This window comes from Micropterus dolomieu, linkage group LG04, assembly GCF_021292245.1.
Source record: "Micropterus dolomieu isolate WLL.071019.BEF.003 ecotype Adirondacks linkage group LG04, ASM2129224v1, whole genome shotgun sequence".
Taxonomy (NCBI): domain Eukaryota; kingdom Metazoa; phylum Chordata; class Actinopteri; order Centrarchiformes; family Centrarchidae; genus Micropterus; species Micropterus dolomieu.
This window is the reverse complement of record NC_060153.1, coordinates 2303025-2326785: the sequence shown is the minus strand read 5'-3', so window position 1 is coordinate 2326785 and position 23761 is coordinate 2303025. Positions and strand designations below refer to the sequence as shown.

Here is a 23761-nt window from a genome sequence, read left to right as displayed (position 1 = left end):
CTACTGTTTGTCTAAGATTTAACTCTGTAACAAATTTAAAAAATTTATAGCTTTATATACTCAGTTAATACAACCGTTACCTTTACAGGCATTGTAAATAATCAATTCCTGTAAACCTGCCTAATGTACTCTAGTTTGATTTTCTACATTTTCCAGAATATCGCCTGACAATCCAGTGATTGTGACTGAACTTGTTTCACTCTGTAAGTGTGGAGAGTAAATACGACAGTGTAGAATTTTACAGTTCATTAAAATGGACCTCTTACTGAGAATGCAACATGCTCTGCAATCTGGCTGTTTGCTTCTGTCATTAGAAAAACAAAATATTCAGAATAACATCAAAACCATATGTTTAGTGTTAAAACATTTCAGAGGAAAATGTTGTGCTTTATTCCATGTCATGAGACACAAAGATTAAGTAACTCGCCAAGAAGGTCCCTTAAGTGCAAGTTACATTACAATTAATGTTTATTTTCCTTTTTCTGTAGATTAGACTTAGACTTAAGTGAAAGTTGTTGTAGCCTGCTTGACACACTAGAAGACCACCGACCCTGATAGGAACGGCTGCTGCTACATGCCTCTTAACCCATCTTAATGTCCTCGGAATCCTTTTTCTCCTCAACTCCAACCACTGTTCTTTCTGACTTATGTAAGTTTAGGGAAAAACAAACTTTCTCTGGTAAGTGGAATAAGAAAATCTGGTGTCCTTTCTTACATTTGGAGCATTTTGAGTCCTAAAGTTGCTGCTACAAACAAAGCTCTGCAGTTTTGATAAAACCAGTGCACGTAGTGAGCAACCGAGCTGTGTTTTTACTTAGGAAAAATCTAGAATTGTCTGATGAGACAACTTCTAAAATGTCTTATAATGATTCAAAAACAAGTTTTGAGATTTACAGAAAGTCTACAGAAAGAGCATTTTTGTAAGGGAAGAAGTAAATAATCCCTGTCTTGAGAGATGACTCCCCCACTCCTCCTCCCCTGACAGCCACCACCACTCCCCTCCTAAATGGTAAAGACGCCAGTGTCAGTGCGAGAGACACTGCAGGCTCTACTGGTGGCTATTGCAGACTTGCTCTGCAGAGTTGCATCACTTAGACACGAGACACGAGAGAGAGAGAGAGAGAGAGGATAATAAAGACAGAATAATGGGAAAAGTGTGAGGAGAGGAAAGGGTGGGAGCCTACTTTTGTCTCCCACAGTTGTCTGTCTTTCCCTCCCTCCCTGCTTTCTTCTCTCTCAGTTTTCCTATTTGCCATTTTCACCGCCTGCTCACTCTGTCTTCCCATATATTGCCACTTTTCATGTCCATAGAGAAATTCACTCTCCTGAATGCTAGCACTGAGAACATGCTGTGAATCAGAGCCGACATAATATAAAACAGTGGTTCAACACATTCACAAGCTGTGAACACTGACAGTAAATTTCCTTTCACTGCCGTGGCGGCAGAAACAACCTCACTGCAGTGGTGGTGGTTTTGTTTTTGTGACTTGAGTTTGAAATGTGATATGCTCATTATCATTTTGGATTATCTATGTAGGCTTGGTCCCCTGAAACACTCAAAAACATATTGTGTAATGTGAAAATTACTTGGATGTCAGTACAAAAAACAGAGGTCTTGTTTATCTTCCTTCTTTAAAAAAACTTTACTCCAAGAAAACAGTATGTTGGTTTGTTGTCTCCATCTCACCACAGTCTGTGTGGTAAGAGGAACCCTCTCATGTTTTCTACATGCTTCTCACCGCGTCTCAGTGTCTTTAGAATCCCTTTTTCTCCTCAACACAAACCACTCTGTCTTTTTGTTTGGATCCATTGAAATGTTCCCTGCTATTTGCTGTTCAAACAGGTGTCCAATTTCAGCCAATTCCAGCCATGAATACACCTCAGCCTTTACAGTCAGTCTCACTCCTCCTGTCTCTGTATGCCTCCAAGTCACAAAAACAAAGCCTCCTGTCATCCTCTCTGTTTCGGCAGCATTGCGTAATACCTTATAAGGATGCAGGATGGAAAGATCAAAGGATGTAACCCCTAAAAAAACAAGAACTGTCATCGTTCCTGGAGTGATGAACTGTCTTCTGTCACTCCTCCCACCCTCTGAAATCTATTCCTCTTATTTAAACCCCCCTCCCAAAATACCAACTTTTAAGAGAAACTTGAGATTCTGTGTTCTCAATTTTACCCCCACCATTTAAGCGAAATGAAATTGAAGAAAAATAAAGTTCAAAAACGCTCTGCAGAATGAAAAATGGGAGAGAAGAAAAGGGAGTGGGAGGTGCAGAGGGCTGAGGAGAGGGGAGGAGAACAGGAGAGGTATGCTCTGCTGGAGGACTGGGAGAGGAAAACCACAGGAAGGAGTGAGAGGGAGGGAAGTAGAGAGAGAGGAGTAAAAAAAAATAAAAAAAACAGAGAGGGAGAGGCCAGATCAGGGCGTCATGGAAGCAAAGGTTTCCTGTGAGAGGGGGACAACTTTCTTGTGTGTGTTAGTGTATGTTATAACCAAGGGGGTTATTCTTTCTGTGTGTGTGTGTCTGTACAATTTCACATATAATTGTGTGAAAGAATATTTAGTTTCATAGTTTCAGTTTCAAGAGAGATTTGGTGTGTATTTGCATGTTGTAGGTATATATGCATGTATATGCTGTGTGCACTAAAGGGCTCTAGTGCACAGACTTCAGATGCGACTGAATATAGGCATTTGCATTGCTGCTTTCCGTGAAGACGTTGGAGGCATCAGCAACGCCGTGTGTTGAATGTGTGAATTCTTTTACATACAACTGTGTGCAAAGTGTTTAGTTTCTGCTTATGTTGTTTACTTAAATGTGAATTGATGTTTATTTGCATCCACAAGTGTGTACTGTAAGTCCGCTAAAAAGCTGCAGTCCTCAGAATATGTGCTTATAAATCCTCATGCACACACTGCATACGCTGTGTGTGTGTGTGTGTGTGTGTGTGTGTGTGTGTGTGTGTGTAATGGGGGTTGAATTGCTATCTATGCAACCCCCACAACTGTTTGAAGGTGAAGAGATGGTCTTAAGGTTAAGAAGAATTAGAATTAGGTTCAGGGTTAGGGATAGGTATGTGTGCACAAGTACATATGTTTATGTGCAAGCGTGTGAATAGTCAAAGTATGTGTTTTGCTTGGCAGTAAGGGATCCATAAGAGGGTCTGGGCATGTTGCCCAAAGCCAGGTCATTGAGGGAAAAGAGGGGGAGGAGCTGCTGGGCTCATGTGTGGTTATGAGTTTTGCGCATGCCTGATGTGACTTCAGTCTGCCTGCGTGCCTAGATACATATTGGCCTGCCGTCACAATACCTCCAAATAGCAGTATGTGTGTGTGTGTGTGTGTGTGTGTGTGTGTGTGACAGAGAAGTTAGCGAGGTTGCTGTGGAATGTGAAACCAGTGTGGTGAAGTAGCTGGCAGGCCCAGCAGAAGGACCTAAACACTGACTTCATTGTGGTTTAGCCTCTGCCTCATATTATGTCGGGGATCCTGTCGGTGATTGTTGAAGAATCTGTGGTGACAGCAACTTTAGAAGTTAAAGAGGTGTACATGTAGCTGGAAAGTTGCCAGTTTGAATCCCAGACTGTGTTTGGAAATCCAGCCAGTGAAAGTAAATTAAGAATGCTCTTACTGCCAGCTATCATTAAAGAGACATATAGCGAGACACTCAATGAAGGTTTTGCAGTTGTGTCACAAATCTACTTGCAACCAACGTCTGGTGCCGAGTTCCACTGGTTACCAATACTGGCTAAATATATAATAACTGGCTATAAGAACAGGTATCTGAAAATATTTTGGTGTTGTGGGTGTAAAGTTTTGAAATTTAGTTTTCTTTCTGAGAGTTGAGAAGAAAGAAAATCAATACCACACCAACATGTTCTGTTAGGTATGGAGCTAGAGCCAGGAGGTGATTAGCTTAGCTTTTTAGCCTAAAGACTGAAAACTTGTAACCTAGCTTTGTCCAAACTTTAGAAATAAACCTATAAACACCAATAAAGCATAGACATCAACACAGCATATTTTGTTTGTTTAATATGCATACAAAGAAATACATTTTAAAATTACATTTTGTGATTTACAGGAAGTAACAAGTTGTAACATTTTCTTGGCGAACAACAACGCCTTAACTTCCTGGAGTCTTTGTTGGTTGATATAGCAACCTCACATTATTAATCTTTTCATGTTCCTAACTCTTGACAAGACAGAGAATAAGTGTTTTTGTCAAAATGTCAGCCAATTTTTAAATTTATCTTATCCTTAGAGTATAGCATACAGTATGAAGTAGCCCTCATACCTGCTGTCAACAACAAGAAGGGTGGTTTGTCAGCAACTCCCAAAACGACCCATATATAACTGTTCCAAAAATGATTCACGAGCATTTTCTGCTCTACCACCCGTATGGTTAAGCTCTTGTCATGTTAAGATCTGGTCAAGGCAACGAAACGTGTTTGTTTAAGTCTAGGGAAAACAAAACCCAACATCTTACACTTTTACTGGTGAGAACTGTCTCAGTGCTTTGCCAGTACTAAAATATTGGCCAGAATTGATGATTAGTATTGATATGATTTTATGCGAATAACTAATAAACAATCATCTGTAAAAATGTTTATGGCAAACAAAAGGAATAGACCTTTGTTCATTCATAGCCCATTTAACATTTAAAATCTGCAATATTTCCATAATTGGGGTAATAACAAGGTTTTATGCTTGTTTCTGTATTTTGTCACTATCCACAAATGTTGAAACCCAGTTTGTGGTCAGTGGGAGGGTTACAACTTTAATACTTCTCTGCAAGTTTGGATTTAAAAACCCCCAACAACAATGATGAAGTAAAACCAATTTCAACACAATTGATGGTGGTGGACAAACTACGCAATTGCACCCCTGTCTTCTAAATGACTTCAAACATATACCTTTTGACATTTCTGCACTCCTAATTTCTTGATACTTGATCGATTTGACTTGACAAGCTGAAATTTTCACAAAATTACAGCTCGTGAGTGATGGTAAACTGAGCAGGTATTAGAGTTGCAGAGATGATCTTAAAACAAACAGATGACTGAGGATGAGCCAGGCTGCTCTGTGGCATGAATGTTGTGTAACATAATGAGTGAGAAGCAGAGTGTTGCTGAAAATTGAAGTGCTGTGTTGTCAACTTTCACAGCAGCTGTCAAGGATTTGTTTGCAGGTTTTGTTCCACTTCACTGCATAGTTTTCTCCTTTGGTTTCCTCCTGTGAAATTATTTTCCTTTGAAGCAGATATCTGGGTCTTGAGTCTTTCCATCTAACAAGAACTTACGAGTTGAGTCGTAGACTGGGGTGGCTTTTTGTTTCATGCTTCACACAGAGTATCATACCACTAAAGTTGGAAAACTACTGCAAGATCTTGTTAAGCTCCACCCTCAGTGAAGCCCAACCACAGAAATGTAGAGGATCACAATAACAAACCCACATTATAATGCCTCTTAGAGGTTTGTCCCTCAGGAACTGAGCAACAACTAAAATATACAACACAGGACTGGACCCTGCTATCATTCTCAAATTGACTGAAAGGTCTTAGAATACATGGACCAGGACAGGAAATGTCAGGAGTTAAACTGGCATTTAATTTCAATTATGTTAAATTGAGAAAGTAACATTGTATAAGGAAAATTAATTTTAACATATTTCTATAGTAAACACACTTAAGAGTTTGTGTTAGATTGTGAATGTAAAATGTTTACATTCCTCACTCCTATTGATTGATCATTTGATACATGATAGGCCTTTTATACAGTGGCCATGTTTGATTTGAAAAACACAGGTGTTATTAATAACATTAACAATGGCTCTGTTCTATTCAAGTGTCTCAATAAGCCAAGACGGAATTTTATTATTTATAACTGTGCTGTTTATATTGTGACATGTCAAAATATCTTGTAGAGCCTGTAGAGAGAGTTTCATTTTTCATACACTGAACCTTTTGAAAATGGATATTTATAGTTACTGTATTTAAGACCACTTTAATGCATGCTGATTTTTTCTCCTACAGGTAGGCAGGAGTTACCAGCAGCCATGCTGGCAGTGGACGAGCCGCTGGACCTGAAGCTTCCCTCAGGAAGGACAGATGGTCCGATGAGATTAGGAAAGAGGCCTTATCCTTCCTCTGTATGCACCTCTCTGAGTGCCACACGACCACGCCTGCTATACACAACCTTTCCCTCTCCACCTTCGTCCCCAGGTAGGAGTTAACCAGGAAAACTGAAGCACAACATACAGTGTTCTTAACAACAAACATATCGACAGTCTCTCATCATTTCTCTACACTCTCTAATACCCACAACATGATTTTGCTCATGCCATGTTGCAGTGATTAGGTTTATTAAAGTGATAATGCAATAGTATATAAGTAGATTCTGTGTTCTCACTTTCCAAGTAACTCAATATTGTAAATCCAATGAATGATAGCTATCTTCTGTTCTCCAATAGACATACATTGTCCACAGATTTGTAAGTGTGGGTCATAACAAGAAGAGCGTGACACTGACATGAAGTGACCCAAAACATAACCACAACATGGCCTCTGTGACAGTCTGAATAGACTGTATAACTTCATACTTCACAGCCCAAGTGCTCAACAATGTGCAGAATGTAAAAAGGGTGTTATTGTCTACTCTGTGTATTTTCTTGCTGTTTAATAATGCCTGTTTGCTTCCAAGTAAATTTACCAGAACAACAGAGGGCATACTTACAGTAGGCTACATTATCATAACTTGTTAGGTTTTCTTACTCCTGGAAAAATACCTGGAAATTGTGGTTTTATTTGGCTCTCTGCAGTAAGTAATATGTGCAGAGCCATGTATCATTAATTTTGGAATTCTGCTGACACCTAGTGGCCAAAAATCAAGTTATGCAGCTTTAAGGTACCTCAGGTGACAATGGGGATTTTTTTTTATTGTTTATTTGAATGACTGATGCCTTCATATAACAAGTCAAGCTAACACACTTGTATGAATAAAAATATAAATTATTGTAATTAAAGAGCCTGCGAGATGGGTTTAATAAAGTCTGTGTCAGATTTTCTCTTAACTTTGCCTCCATCGTTTTGGTTTGTGTGTGTGTGCTTTTTTCCTAAACTTTATTTAAAATATTCAACACGTACTCATCTCAGGATGTCAAGTACCAACGCTATGAAACAATAACAGGGACACAATGGTGGATGGGTCACAGTGGGGAGTTGAACTCGGGTCTCTCACACCAAAGGCATAGTCTTATCCATTGCGCCATCACCACCATTTTAATCTCTAATCTCCAGATTCCCAGTCTTCCTCTCAAGAACGACCAGGGTCCTGCTTCAGTCCTCCAGCCATGGACCTCAGCTTGTCACCCTCCTCCCGCCATGCCTCCTCTCTCTCCCCGTCTCCTTCCTCACCCTCCTCCTTCTCCCCCTCCTCACCCCTGGAGTCCCCTCACAGCAGCAGAAGCCCTCAGCCACATCTCTTCTCACGGGTGAGTCTTACCCTCAGATCCGATAGTGATAGTCACAGCAGTTGCTTTTGTCATTTTAAAGTGAATTTTTACAGCCTTACCACCTCCATATCTGGTAATAATAATAATAATAATAATAATAATAATAATAATCGTTATTTGTAGAGCACTTTTCAAAAACAAGTTACAAAGTGCTTTAATAATAATAATAATCTTTATTTATAGATAGTGACAATAATACCAAAAGACAATAATACAAAAACAATACAAGTACTACTATTAAAAAACACAGAGCAACACACACTGGTTGCATATGATAAGCTCCATTAAAGGATAGTTTGGCATGTTGGAGTCACATGATTGATACCACTTTCATGTTTGTACTGTAAATATAAGGCTACAACCAGCTTAGCCTAGCTTAACATAAAGACTGGAAACAGGGAACAAGGGAAAACAGCTAGCCTGGCTCTGTCCTAAGGGAACAAAATCTGGCTACCAACACCTCTTAAGCTAATTGTTAACATTACATAAGCTAATCATCTACACTGTCACCACTGTCCTATTCACAGCTTCAGGTAGTGTACAGTGCATTTTTAGAGCTTTTTTACTGGAAACAGCTGCACGTGGTGGCCGAAAATGGCTGGAAGGCTAAACAATGAATGGGAGCTGCAGATTCAGGTGATAGTTCTCTATAGGTTCATCACTACAAGCAACACCTTTCACACTGTCTCTTTGTTTTCACATAGATAGATAGATAGATAGATGGAGTGCAAATGGAGTGCAGATGGAAGGAAAGAGTACAGCTGGAGGTAGAAATTGTTCTTTTGTCTATTGTCCTCACTGCCATGACTAGGAGCTGTTGTAATGTCTGATGGCCAGGGGGACGAAAGAGTTTTTAAGTCTGTTGGTGGAGCTGGGCTGGGACAGCAGTCTGCTACTGAACACACTCCTCTGTCCGATGAAGCTGCTGTGCAGAGGGTGGTGGGCGTTGTCCAGTATGGACAGCAGTTTGTCCAGGGTCCTTCTTTCTGCCACTGTCACCAGAGAGTCCAGCTCTGAGCCCACCACTGAGCCAGCTCTCCATACCAGTCTTCTCACGTTGTCATTTTAAACATTGCTATTAAAAATAAGATTATAGCTGCTTTAAATTTGGTCATAAAAATGTAACTCTTCTGTTTCACAAAGGTACACTTGAGTGTGTGTGTGTGTGTGTGTGTGTGTGTGTATCTTCATGTCAGCAGTTAATCCTGTCCAGTCTTCTCAGAAAAATCCAGACAGCAACATGATTGTGGCTGAATGTGCTTCACTCTTCTCCAACAAGATTGAATTGAATTGAATTGGGATCCTGGGAGGGAATCTAATTTGTTGGTGCATTGTCTGCACACAGCACACAATTGTCCAGTGATTCCGTCTAAATGAAATTCTAGCCATGCTTGAGTCGTAAAACATGAAACACACAGCTTCTTTGTTAGAGCATCAAATTTCACCTCTTGGACCAGGTTCATCTTTTATCTCAGAAAGTACCAAATCAAGTTTTTAACATGGAAAGTTAGGAACACTCATTATGCCCTCCACACAAACTTCAAAGATGTCTTTGAAACTGTTAGCAGAAGCTTCTTGTCCATAATAATTCACTTGTGAGTTTGCCTTCCAATTTTAAACATGCAGAACCTCAAACCACCTTTTAAAAACACATTGATTTCTTTATCCCTAAAGAACAAGTTGTTAAATAAATATAGTAGTATTTAGCCAAGCAGTATAGCACCTAACAATTTTAACAACAATCAATGGATGGTAAAGCTAGTAATAATAAAGAATATAATTTTATTCTTTTTTTTTGATCAACTTCTCACATTACTAGTAATAAAGCCTCCTTCTTTTTAGTAAGGTCAAAGGTGGGGTACCAAGAGTTCAATACTAGACCTAGTTGTTATCTCACATCTCAAGGTGGATTGTCATTTAATTTGACTGCAATCCCAATGTTATCCTGACATTTTCCCACTAACAGCCAATGAAATAAACATCACTTTAAAATGTGTTCTTCTCTGCCAGTGATGGATATGCTACAGTTTTATTATAACTTAGTGACACAAAATGTAAACATCAAATGATCTTTTTCTTTCATCCAGTATTGTATAACCAGTATCAGGGGCATAAGTTATGAATACTGTCTGACTTTTGACAAACAAAGGAAGGTACAACAACCCTGTATCTCTAATAAGATAAATCAAACTTTTTATTTTGCTGTACATCTTCCAAAGTCCAGTAATTTCTAAAACTAAAATATTTTAATACCAGTTTAAAGCTAATTTGTTTAAACATTTTACTTATTACTATACTATACAGTAGATGATAGCCAATAGCCAGAGAAAGAAAACAGTAAAGGAAAATTTCCAGAGACAAAAGATCAATGTCAAGTCAGTCTCCACTGGAGAAGAACGGTAGTGCTACCAGATATATTTCCTGTTATTGCAGGGTGAATTGGACAAAAATGTCCCCCAAATATTTAAGCAAAATTATAAAATAAAAGCCTAAACATTATTGTTCCTAGTAAATAAACTGAATAGATTGTATTAGTATTGGATAATATTGGATTTTATTTTGATCTATCTGCCAGCAATGATGGCTTTTTAGCCACGTTGTCAGATATCCCCTCTGAATCCCAAGTCGGATGTTGATAATCACAGGTTTTCCACTTCTCATAATGGCATTGTGAATGATGTCAACACGGCAACATGGTTGACATGACCTTCCTCTTCCAGGAACCAGCTCGTCATCGAGGTGTGGAGGGCGGAGCTTCACCACAGGGTTATCCGTTTTATCTGCCGATTGGAAGCCCACCGAGGGCATACAGCTTTCCCTCCTCCATGTTCATAGGTCAGAACAGAGAGAAGCACGTTTCACCAGAGCCCTCATTGGACGGTCAGCTGGCCTGTCGTTGGAGGAAGGTAAATATAATTATGAAACCAAAAATACAAATAAGTCAGCATACACTGAGGGGCTTGTGTCAGTATTCTTTTCAATTGATGATAAATTACATCAGTTGTGCAAACTATGCATTTTGCCACAAGCTTCATCAGGTTTGCTTTACAATGATTTCATACAAAATACACTAAAAAGTCTCAGTTGAGCATCCAGCCCTTATCAATCAATAACAATAATTAATAAATAAGGATCATATCCACTTCATACTGTAAGAATATCATAGAGGGCTGCTTGAAAAAGACGGCAACTATTACCCTGACCACTAGGTGGTGCTGAGAAAAAAATATAATGAATCAAGACAACAAGTTTACTGTAGAATATGAAAAATTGGTGCTGAAATGTGGAAAAGTAGATTGTTGTTATATAAAATTGTGATTTTCCAGTATATTCTGAAATTTTATATGATTCACTTTTACAAGGTGCTTCACAGTGTAAAAGCTCAAGTAGCAAATAATTAGACATACTGTAAGAAAAGTTAGAATACGTTCCAACTATGACATGACAAAACAACTTACTGTAGGTCTTAATTTAAAGTGTTTTCACATGAGGAAAAATGGTGTTGAGGTTTTAATGGATAGAGGAAAATCCATTCAGGTCAAAATACTTCTGACCTACTTCTTTTTACTAATAAAACGTGGTATTATTAATTTGAAATTACATAAAACATGTATGATGTAAAGTGTTGTAACTATTAAATGAAAAAATTATGTTTGCAATATTGTTGATCACCATGTTATCGACTGACTTCAGTCACTGTATAATCTCTCTCTCCTTCTCTATCCTCCAGTGCCACCTGCTGTTTGACTCGCTGCAGGACCTGGTAGATCACATCAACGACTTCCACGTCAAACCTGAAAAGGATTCTGGGTACTGCTGCCAATGGGAGGGCTGTGCTCGTAACGGAAGGGGCTTCAATGCCAGGTACTGTATATTCGTAATGTTCTCACTTAAATGTGTTATGTTTTATTTGAAGTTATTTGTTAAGCTTCAGTCTTGTTAAGAAAATGTTGAGCAAAACTTCTGTGAATCACAGTTATAAGCAGCTAATGATTTTTGTCAATTAAATTTGGTGGATTAGTTTTTTGATAAACTGATTTATATTATAGTTTACAAAATGTCATGAACAAGACAATATGTCCACCAGCAGAACTCCAAATTCTGTCTGGAAATAACTCGTAACAACAACAACACCAACTATAATAATAATAATAATAATAATAAAAATAGATTTTATTTATACAGCACTTACAAGTTTAAACTCATAAATACAAACAATAAACCGACCTGTATACTCACATAAATATACACTTAACATAACTTAATTCAAATTATCCGTATGTATCAACATTAATGGGGATTCAACAGTCACTATTTTTATTAGAGAGTTTTAGCATAAAATGACCAAACTGCAGCCGCAATAGCTGGGGTATGTGACAGGTTTAAAATCCAAATCATTAGGACATTTGCTGAAGACAGGAAGTTCAGTCAGCGAAGAGGAACACCAACTGAAACATATTTGCATAACAATGCTGCAAACTAAACCAACAAAAAAATGTTGAAACTGATTGCTAACTGCTGTACTGACAAGGTAGGATAAGATATTTCTCCCACATTAACTTCTCTGCACTGGCTCCCTGTAAAATTCAGAACATAAAATCCTTCTGCTTCAGCCTTAATCTACAAGGCTCTTAATGGTCAAGGACCATCCTTATCTAAAAGAGCTCATAGTACCATTGCTATTAGAACACCACACGCATTGAATGCGGGGTTCCTTGTGGGACCTAGAGTTTCCTAAACTGATATGGGAGCCAGAGCCTTCAGCTGTCAACCTGTGGAATCAGGTCCCAGTTTGGGTTCGGTGTGTAGACACCTAAAATAGGCTAAAGACTTGCACTTGACTTCCCCTGAGGCACTGACCTACTCTCCTGCTCTCCATTTCCATCTGTATGCTTTCTTTTACCATTTATGAATGTTACTTATGATTACTATTATTATTTTGCTGATATTTGTATTACCACTACTATTACTATTATTTTACATCTCTATGGTGAACTTGCATTGAGTAATGTGTTCTCTTTCGTCCTGCTCTCTCTCTCCCCCCTATTAATTTTATTTCGAGGCAATTGGTCACCAATCCTGAGTCTAGGTTCTGCTTGAGGTTTCTGCCTTTAAAAAGGCTATTATTGCCCAGTGCTTGCTCGTGGTGGGAATTGTTGGGTCACTGTAAATAATAAATAAAAAAGTATGCACAATTTTATCTTGAGGGCAATTGTTGTGCAGCAAGTATGACAGAGAGAAAAGAAATGAGTGTTAAGTAAGGCTACGGCTTTGAGGTAGGCAGGTTGTTAGACTGGATCATGACCTTGTAGATACAATGTCACCATTCCAGCAGGCTTGTCCGTTGGCTTGTAGAACACAACTGGTTCTACGATACTTTAATATCAGCAGCCACATCCTCAGAAAAGATACTTAACATTTGAAAAGTGATGTATGTGTGTGTGTATTCTATAAAGAATTTGTTTGATGTTTAATAGGTATAAAATGCTGATTCATATCCGCACACACACTAATGAGAAGCCACACCATTGTCCCACCTGTAACAAGAGCTTTTCACGTCTGGAGAACCTGAAGATACACACCCGCTCACACACAGGTGAGTTCACAATGAAAGAAAATGCAACCATGCATTTTTAAAGGATGTTTATTATTGTTCCTGGGGACAAATTTTAATTAATAATAATTTTAAAAGAATGGTCAAAACCAACATACTGACTATACTGACTTAGCTCCAGGTTTGATGACACTCTAAGAACACTGGATCTTACTTGCCATGGTTTTGGGTTTAGTGTTGCTTCCTGTTTTATTCTGTTAAACCCTTCCTCTTGTGTCTGTTTAAATCACTTCCTGTCTCTGTGTTCTCTCGCTCTATATTTTTGATTATGTTTTTGTCCTGTCATTTTTTAAAGGTAGGGTGAGCGATAATAATCCAAATCACATATTTGTGTCAAATTCAGCAAATATCTTCTCACGGTCCTTTCAGCTGTCCATTCTGTGTGCACTGTGTTTGTACACAGCTCTGGCTCTGTAAAGAGGAAACAAACAAAGTGGTCCACGCCTCACCACACAACACTATTCTAGTCATTCCAGCCATGATTTATGTGTCAGCTAACGTTTAAATGACTTATCCAAAGACATTCACCTTACTTTCTAGTTTGCTAAGATATAGGTTACTGCTGTTGTGACATTAGCTATAGTAGCAGGAGAGTTGTGAGTATCACTGTCTGGAGCTGGTGTGTTGGCTCTGGGGCCGTCTCGTCCTCTCTGCATATTCGCAGCAGCATCTGTGACGACAGTTTGCTAACCCACAACATAGCTAACTTTAGTTCCATTACTTGCTGTGTTGTTGTTAGCTCTATATCATGGTATTTGTCATGGAATTGGATTTCTCCAGATTTGTTTTGGCAACAGTCTCAGGTCACTAACCGTTTTCATTATCAGCCAATAGCCATGCTGACATTGCTGAGCCTCTCTAGTGTAAGACACACTCCACCAAAGAAACGTAGTGGCTGCAATCTGAAACCTTAACCCTAGAGGCCATTGAAAACCACACATGGCCCCTTTAAGTCTGTGACTGTATAAGTCTTCTGTTTCCTACCTGTGTTTTTGGATGTCTTTTGGATTATGGATTTAGGACTATCTTTTGTTTGGATTGTACTTCTGTTTTGGACCCTGGCCTGCCTCCACACTGAGAAAACTTGTTTACCTTTTGTTTGGAAACTGTATTTGTTCTGTCCTGCGTTTGAGCCCAAAATCCCTTTATACCTGTTTTCCTGACGTAACAAGACACCACAATTCCCACCAACTGCTTGTTAGCCATGCAATTAGCATGGTTTTAGGGTTGGCAATGTTGGTCAGTCTGTTTCTGTTGGTCAGTCAGTCCACCACTTTGGTCCAGCCTGAAATATCTTGACAGCTCTTGTTACAGGATATCAATCTTAGACAAAGGGATGGGCCCAAATGCAGACACTTAAGTCAGAGCAGATACAGTTGGTGACATTTAATGAAAGAAATATAAACTTACAAAAATACATACATACTTACAAACATTCAGGGTCCTCAGAGGACTATGATCCCATGACCTTTTCATCAACAGCCATCATCAGGTTTGTCCAATATATTTGGTTCATATCTACAAAGCTAATGACATTTCATGAGCCTCAGCTTTGCAAATGTTAAAGGTGGTATTATGCTTTTTGGCTTTTCACCTCACCTTTATTGAGTTATATCTCTTTTTTGTAAACAGGTTTGCAAAGTGAAAAAGCCCAGAGTCCAATCCAAAGGGAGTTCCCATCTCCCATAGAAAGCTCTGCTCTGAACCGTCACTTGCTTTACTTGTGACGTCACAATGAAAATGCGTCATAAAGCTTCCCAAGCGGCTAGCGGGTTCAGGCACGCCCTCAAACCAAGCTAGTCTGAGCGGAGGCCCTTTGGCTCGACTCGCCTATGTTTGGTTTTTCATTGTAGAAATTTTCCCTTTCGCAGGGAACTCAACACTGCGTCGTTTAAAACGACTCTATGGGGAAGCTCCTGGAGCGCCTACCTCTGAAGTATGAATGAAACTAATCCAATCCTAATTGGTGTCGTGCCGTGGCGCATCATGTGATGGCATACCCGGAAGCATAAAAGGACGCCGGCACACACATACAACAGCTTTTCACTCTTCATCAAGCCCTCTCTGTGAAACTGTCCTCTTCTCTGGTGAGCTGTCTGTCGTGAGACTTTTTTGAATGGCGAGTGAGAAACAGCGGTACACTCAGTGTGTGTACCCCTGCCCTAGATACATCACGGGTAGGGACACGCATCAGTTGTGTGTACATTGTTTAGGAGCGCAGCACGCTGTGACAAACTCCCTCTCAAAGTGCTGCGCTCTCACCGGGCCGTGTTTGGAGAGGATGGCCAGGCTCGCGGCCATTGAGGCGGCGCGACGGCTTCGATCGTGGGGATCGCAAAGGGATCTCGCGGATCTGAACGAGGCTGATGAGGCACTTCCTCGTTCATCGTCCGAGGATTCTGTGGCACCTGCTCAGGATTCTGTGGCGCCCGCTCAGGATTCAGAGGCCCGCTCTGCAGCTTCCTCTTCCCGCGGCGACCACCCAATGCTCGAGCTGTCCGCTTCCAGGAGATCTGTGAGGCGGCTGGTTGGGCTACCCCGCACACCTTTATCAGGTTTTATAGTCTGCACCTCCCTAGTACGCCTGGCCAACACTCCCTACTCGTCAAATGTCTGACGCATGGTCAAGGCCCTTTGTCGTCGCTTTTTAAAGACTTGGGTAGCCCTTTTGCATCAGTTATTGACGTTTAGGGATCCACAGTCAAGTTAGCAACGCTTAGCAACAATAAATATGCAATAGCCGGTTACACTTTCAAGATAAAACGTAACGTTTCGATACATTGCCATGTTGAAACGCGCATAATTATATTGGGCATTCGATCCCCATAGAGTCGTTTTCAACACACAGTGTCTCGTTCCCTCCTCAGGGAACAAGGGTTACAGACATAACCCGAGACGTTCCCTTTCGCAGGGAACTCAACACTGCGTCATCTTGCCACGCCCCTTGATGCCTCATAGCAAGAAGGTTGCGGGTTCAAACCCTGGTCATCCCGGCCTTTCTGTGTGGAGTTTGCATGTTCTCCCTGTGACTGCGTGGGTTTCCTCTGGGTGCTCCGGTTTCCCCCACCATCCAAAACATGTTAGGTACTCCAGTCAGTGCCACTGACTAGACACTGATATATACATCTGGAGTTGGTCCCCGGGCGCTCCTCAGTGCCGTCACATGATGCGCCATGGCACGACACCAATTAGGATTGGATTAGTTTCATTCATACTTCAGAGGCAGGCGCTCGAGGAGCTTCCCCATAGAGTTCCCCGCAGTGTCTCGTTCCCTCCTCAGTGACAAGGGTTACAGACATAACCCGAGATGTTGTACCTGTAGCTGCTTCCAGGTACTTTTTTTTCGTATCACCTCATCTCCGTTGAGGTAAGGCGATCCTAAAATGTAACGTGAAAACACGAGACTGCTGATTGGTCAGAGAGAATATTCACTATTCACTGCATCATCATTGCTGCACTAGACAGTTTTCGTATGGAATTTCATCACTAAATCCACTTCTGAGAAGTTTTGAGGTGAGAAATCAGCTGTGTAGATTTCTAATATTGACAGTTTTAGGAGAAGTGATGGCGGAACAAAAATGTGCTTGATTATTTTCGGAGTCACACAGACCGCTGCAGCAACAACGGCAGAGGAAAACACAGCTGGAAGGTTTTCATACCGCTTATCTGTCTTTACATTCTGAGTAATGTTGAAACGTTTTAACTTATAAAAGAGAAAGCTGTGTGGATCACTGGTGTGTGTGTCGCATTGAACATTACGTCGTGGCAGTTGTGTGTAGTGTTGCTATGACGACAAGCTACGTACTATCTCTGGGTACTGTCGTGGAAATGATATTCCTGGTGAGGGGTTGAGCAAAGAATTGAGTAACAACCAACCGTTGTCTTTGAAGAATTTATTTAACAAAAGAGAATAAACAGATAAGTACTAAAACACATATACAGCTGGTCCAGAGACATCGGGCGTCTGGCCCTGAGCAAAGGGATGCATCATCATTTACACAGTCTAGGTTTCTATGTTTTGGGGAACAGAGATCCTCTCTCAGCCTTGAATGAACATTCCAGGAGAGGAGAGGAACAACAAGAGAGGAAAACACCAAAACAATCTCACAGCTCTGACCTAAATCCTAGGGCCGAATAGAGTCGAGTCGATCGATTTGCGCTATTGTAGCATTTTTCAGCAAGGCAGCATAACGTTAGATTGTCAGAACACCGGCAACAGTTCAACATTTAGTAGTTTGGTCCTGGAAATTAACAATCACAACCTGTAAGTATGCTTTATTGGTTGTGAATTATATTTAAAATAAACACGGCAATGTAACTTCACAGAGTGTTCAAGTGCGGAGTTGTTGTAAACGTTGGCTAACAGTGTTATAATGCTAATGTTACACCCGATGTGAAAGCTACTGAGCAAACGTTCAAATTGTTTGGCCAATTTTTATGTAAAATTTAGTTGAAATATGGTGATTGTAGTGGTTTATGGTAAGATGTGGAACAATGATGTTGTGGACTTGTGAGTAACTTACACCATCTGCTAGGTTACGGTCACAGTCTGAAGCGGCTTTGATTTGGATCACACTACCTTGTTTACGACCCGCCCTTCTCTGCTTCTGATTGGCTAGTTGTCCTTACCTGGGAACTGCGCATGTGCAACTCCCAACAAAGATCTTGTACAAGTAAGATGCATCACTCTGTAGCTCAAGAGCGGAGCCTTCAACACACAGGATGAAAAGAGGAGCTGCGGCAATGTGCAGTATGAGAAAAATATGGTGTGTTATTTTGAAAATTAAACCATGTAAACCTGTTCTGGTACAACACCTAAATAAGATTTGGAACCCGAAAATGAGCATAATACCACCTCTTTAACATGCTTTAAGTCCTGGTTTTCACTGTACAGGGCAGATGGCAGACAGAGTGTATGCCGTTGTGTGGGTGAGCGGTTTGCTGATGTCAGTGTTGTGGATGGAGTGGCCCATGGTGGCGGTGGGGTTATGGTATGGGCAGGTGTGTGTTATCGACAACGAACACAGGTCCACTTTGTTGATGTTATTTTGAATGCACAGAGATACCATGACGAGATCCTGAGGCCCATTGTTGTACAATTCAACCACAACCATCACCTTTATTTTGCAGCATGATAATGCCCCATGTTGCATGGAAACATCCCAGTTCTTTTATGGCCAGCATACTCACCGGACATGTCACCCATCGAACATGCAGCCATTGAAGAGGAGTGGACCAACATTCCACATGCCACAATCAACAACCTGATCAACTCAATGTGAAGGAGATGTGTTGGACTGTGTGAGGCAAAAAGTGGTCACACCAGATACTGACTGGTTTCCAGACCCAACAGTTGTGTAATGTTATCTGGTGTTTCTAAAGTATGAGATAATAACCCATAATGAAGTAACAGGGAGATCTCTGCTTGGGAACAGCACATTTGTAGCATAAAGCCTGTATCACAAACAGTTGTGGGGCAGTTCCAACAAAAATACACTTTCCAGTTGCATTATTGGAAATGTATGATTCAAATGGGGGGTGGACTGATATCAAGGGCAACTGGACTTGGTCGAAGGTACTCTAAGTAGGCTGTTTTTCTCCTGCCAGGCCATTATTGTAAATAAGAATCTGTTCTTAATTAATTTGCCTGGTAAAATAAAGGTATAATTAAAAAATATACTCAAGTAAAAGTATTAAAGTACTTGGTTAATAAACAACTCAAAGTACAAGTTACTTTGAGTTGCTTTTTACTTACTTTGAATCTCCCGGTACTCCCAATGGCCAGACCGCCCTTGGCCTCTAGGTGCCCTTGTTTTAACCCACCTTGGATAACTATAGCCCCTTTTCCACCGCTGATACCATCTCAACTCACCTTGACTCGACTCTACTCGAGTTTTGGCCCACTGTCTTCCGTTTTCCATTGCAGGTAGTGCTGCCTCAATGTAGACGGTCTTCATAACAATGCCACACATAACTCGTCTGTGGCAATGGCTGCAGTGGAGGGCTCTGTGAATATGATATAGCCGGCACTTGTAGAGCTTCTCAACTCCGAAAACGTTTACGCAAATTTTTGATCCGTAAAACTGCCGATATTATTAATCTACACAGTTGAAGAAAATGGTAAAGGTCCCCCAAGTGTGGGAGATTGGGGTTCGATTTCCATCACGACATCCGCCAATGTGTCCGTGAGCAAGACACTTAACCCCTAGTTGCTCCAGAGGCTTGCAACCTCTGATATATATAGCAATTGTAAGTAGCTTTGGATAAAAGCGTCAGCTAAATGACTAAATATATAATTATATTATAAAAGTGGATTTAATGATGAAATAGCATGTACATAAAATATTCTGTTGCTGGCACACGTCTGGATGAATATGCAGTGAATAGTGATGATTCTCTCTCACCTCAGCTCCTTCGACAGAGGTGATATGAAAAAAAAGTACCAGGTACAACTTTTCCCCAATGTAAAACCAAAAAAGGATAGTAGCGTTGAGGCAAGTCAAGCTGGTACCATGTGGTGGAAAAGGGCCATATGACCTGGATGACTGAGAATCTTCACAGACTAGGATTCAGATGTTTTTGAGCCTGACCCATAATAGGGAGTAACTAAAATTCAAGACATGTCCGCCTCTGCTAGAATAATTTGGCCAGAAAATGTTTCTCTGTCTTTTATCTCTTTTTCATTTTTTTTTATCTTTCACTTTATGGAAGCGTGATACCAAATTGTACCACTTTAAAGTCCTTGTAAAGCAGTGACACATAATAAATCTTCAGGAATGTAAAGCAGTGACAGATGATAAATCTTCAGGAATCAGTTACTTGCTCCAATTTCAAAGATTATACTGAAAAATTAAGTGTATAAAAATTTTTTTGTTCAGCACTGCTTACTATCAGTTGTCTGACGCATACAAAAAGGTCATAAGGCTCCAAAAGGAGACTCCCTTTTTCTTTTATGGTATGTCATCTTTTCTGACCAGGCCACCAGGTAGTTACTGACAGAACAGAAGTTGTATTTCAGCAGCCGTGGCATAATGATAATAAGGCATTCATTGCAACATGAACAGGATCTACTCATTGTGAGACAACTGAAATATCCTGGTGATGAATGATTATTTCCACACCGATGGAACTACCTTTACACAGTACACACCTTGTGCAAATATATATTTCTCTCAACGGGCCAGCTGTAGAATAATACGGGAAGCCTGATAAAATTGTGCCTATTAACTTTAGCTTGTTTTATCACAACAAATGACGGAATATTGCTTTCTGTGGCTTTTACACATGCAGTGAAACCTATTCAAAGCAGCCTTCTCTGGCTGTGTTTTCAATTATACTGCAATCAAGTAATTTATTCTTTCTCCCTTCCTGTGATTCTCATTTCTTTTATCCTTATCTTGCTCTTTTTCCTCCTCTAGGTGAAAAACCCTACATCTGCCCTTATGAAGGCTGCAGCAAACGTTACTCCAACTCAAGTGATCGTTTCAAACACACCCGCACCCACTACGTTGACAAGCCATACTACTGCAAGATGGCGGGCTGCCTGAAGCGCTACACAGATCCCAGCTCACTACGGAAACACATCAAAGCCCACGGGCACTTTGTTACCCAGGAGCAAGGCACTCTGAACAGACGGGGGTCAGGGCTAAGCCTCCATGGGCACCAGAGCACTGCTCAACTGCCATCTGTAGGCGGGGCCCATATCATCATCCCCGGGGCTGCTGCAGCTCTTCTTGGGGGCCTTGGGACCTCTTTGCCTCTCTCTGCTTTCTGCCATGCCAGAGCCCTGGGCCACCATGGGGCACCACTCTTCTCCTTGGGCGGAGGAGGCTGCAATAGCATGGGGCCGCTCAGCCTCTCGGACTCCCCTCTGATACACTTTGGACTTTCAGCTGCATCGATGTTGGGACTTGGAGCTCTGGGGCGAATGGCAGGGAAGGACATGGAAGAGGAAGAGGAAGAAGAAGAAGAGGAGGGGGAAGTGTTGAACCTGTCTGCAGGGGTAGGTCCCAGGCGAAGTGACCCTTTTTCCTGGGTGGTTGTTCCCCCACGGTCACTTCTCCTCAAGCCAGCTATTGTCAGCTAGGATGTGCACTCCCGGATGCATAGAACCAGGGAGTGTGTTTGTGGTTTTGCTGTGTCTCTGTTTGCATACAAGTATGTCTTTGTGTGTGTGTTCACATAGACATACAAGCATGAATATGAGTGTGTGAGTGTGTGTGTGTGTGTGTGTGTGTCTGTGTGCGCATGTGAGGGTTCAACGAAAGGCTCACCTCCAGAGCCATAAAAAGCAACTTCAGTCATTCCAGCCGAGACACAAGTGAAGAAAGACTGAAAAGTACAGAAGCCTTTGTGTTGAGTGTACAGAACCTAAACAAGACCTTTGAGTGTTGGCTTACAAGACATTTTTGCACCATTATGTTTCAGCTGTCGTGAAAGTTAAAAAGTCAGTTAACCCAAATTACAAAGAAATAAATTAAATCACCTATAGTCGTATCTGGCTATGGAGAATCATTTTATGACATTTTAATTCTCATTATTAAAAAGGACGTTTGAACTTTATCTTGTTTTTCCACAAAGTCCCTGTTATTTTGGATGATCCACAGGCTTTACTAGGTTTCTTTATTCGAGATTTTTAAATGTAATTTCTAGCCACGCTAGGGATATTGATGCCTGTGCCTGTACCACTTTGGTACAGACTGAAATATCTGAACTACTATTGAATGGATTGCCATTTAATTTTGTATCAACATTCATGGTTGCTACTGTCTTTGGAGTTCTTCTGAGATTTCCACAGAAATGACAATGTATAATGACAATATTTTGAATATTTACCTCGAGACACAAAATCACATATATCTGTATGGCTTGATACCACAAAAGTGAAAAAGATTTGCAGTTTGGGTGAATTGGCCATTTAATATACCTTGATTCACCCACCTCCTCACACTCATCTACACCTTGACTTTATGGTCAAAAAACATTTTACAATGGACAATCACCTGTATATTTTCTCAACCAGGTCATGAAAATAGCAGGTGCACTATCCATGTTGTAGTTTTTTTGTTTGACAACCCCCACTGACTGCCTCCACAGACCCATTTTTCTACTCACATAAATATGGGGAAAAGCACGATTGTGGGGAGCAATGAGAAATATAGTCCATACACAGTAACTAAATTTAACATAAAAAAATATGCATTGTAGACTCTATTGAGATCTAACTGTAAAGACAACTTTTTTTGTTATTATAGTACAACTGTTTACAAAATATTTGTGTTTGAGAAGATACTATTGTAATTTTTAAAACAGAGGCCCTCTGGTCACAAAATGGATTTAATGCAATTTACAATCAAACCCTTCAATGTCTGACTTAAACTTAAAAATGGTTTCTGTGGATTTAATCTGGTACATTAGTTGTGATGTGCAACAGGTGCTCCTGAGATGACCCCTTTACCTACTTAATTTTCTTAATTTACATAATAATCAGCCCCCTTGAGGAAAATGGAAAACAGAAACGTCCTAAGCCCTAATGCCAATTAATCATTTGTGATCTACGTTTCACTGCTAGCTGCTCAGTTGTTTGTTTTAGCTCAGAGAGACCTTGACTCAGATTAGTTTAGGATATTTACCACACTACGATGTGTGATGAAAGATTATAATCCACACAGAGCAATGTGTTTGACCATGTGATTTTTCAAAGTCACAAGAAGAAAGATGAAAAACTGTGTTGACGCAACTGAATGTAGGTTTAAGGTTAACTCCTTTGCTTGCCGGTAATCTTAGGTAATTCTTTGCTTTATTAATCATTCCAAGACAATGATCTAGACAGGATCAGCCCTGCATTTTAGACAAGACAAACTGAGGACAGCAGTCAAGTAGGAACACAATAGACAAAGGTGTGTATTAGGCAATGAGTACACATTTGCTTTATATGAATGGTAAAACACAAAAAATTAACACAAAAAGAAGCAAAACAATGGTTTAAAAAACTGTCTTGATGTATCTTTGAAGGGCGAATGTTTGACAATGGCCGCATGTGGCCAGTATCTCTGTTGAATTATCTTGTATTCTTGTTTGCACATTGACTTATCCTAATCAGTATTTCAAAAGGTGTCCAAGTGCCTTGTGTTTCAACTGAGATATATCACACAATATATGAAAAATATTTACACAAATGTAAAGTGTATAAATGTACTTTTCATTAAATTTTAGAAAACTTAAATTTAATAACTTGACAACAGATGTGATTTGTACATCAGGGCCAATGCAACATTTTCCAAGGATGTCACCGGTGTTGTTGACTGAAAATATCTCTAAATGACTCTACGTCAATAAACACAAACAAATGAAAATAAAACTCTTGTCTCTCTCCTGTTGTTTTTTGATGTTAAAAGTCTACATCTCATGCTGTGCGTGTCTGGGAAAACTTTCCTTATAGATTATGTTTTATTTGATTTTTCAATTGCATGTAGAACTTTAGAGAGTTGTGCGATGAATTAATGTGAATTAATGCATTAGTTTTGTTTGTTTTTTGGTTTCACTTTCATTGGCCTAAGACACATTTGTAGTAGGCTAGTATGTGATTTTTCCCCCTAAGTCTTGGTAATTTGAAGATTTCTTTCCATTATTTAATTTAA

The 23761-nt window shown here is 40.2% G+C and overlaps 1 protein-coding gene across 10 annotated transcripts in view; it reads left to right on the top strand.

Moving 5' to 3' along the window:
• LOC123969282 (zinc finger protein GLIS2-like) overlaps positions 1–23481 on the top strand; it is a 57839-nt gene extending 34358 nt beyond the window's left edge. For all 10 annotated transcript variants that reach the window (XM_046046530.1, XM_046046532.1, XM_046046526.1 and 7 more), the window contains 6 exons: positions 6030–6218; positions 7293–7486; positions 10228–10413; positions 11238–11371; positions 12985–13103; positions 20540–23481. In XM_046046530.1, the coding sequence (XP_045902486.1) occupies positions 6053–6218; positions 7293–7486; positions 10228–10413; positions 11238–11371; positions 12985–13103; positions 20540–21207 (1467 nt within the window). In that variant the 5' untranslated portion in view covers positions 6030–6052 and the 3' untranslated portion in view covers positions 21208–23481. The remainder of the gene's footprint in view (positions 1–6029; positions 6219–7292; positions 7487–10227; positions 10414–11237; positions 11372–12984; positions 13104–20539) is intronic.
• The last annotated feature ends 280 nt before the right edge of the window (positions 23482–23761 follow it).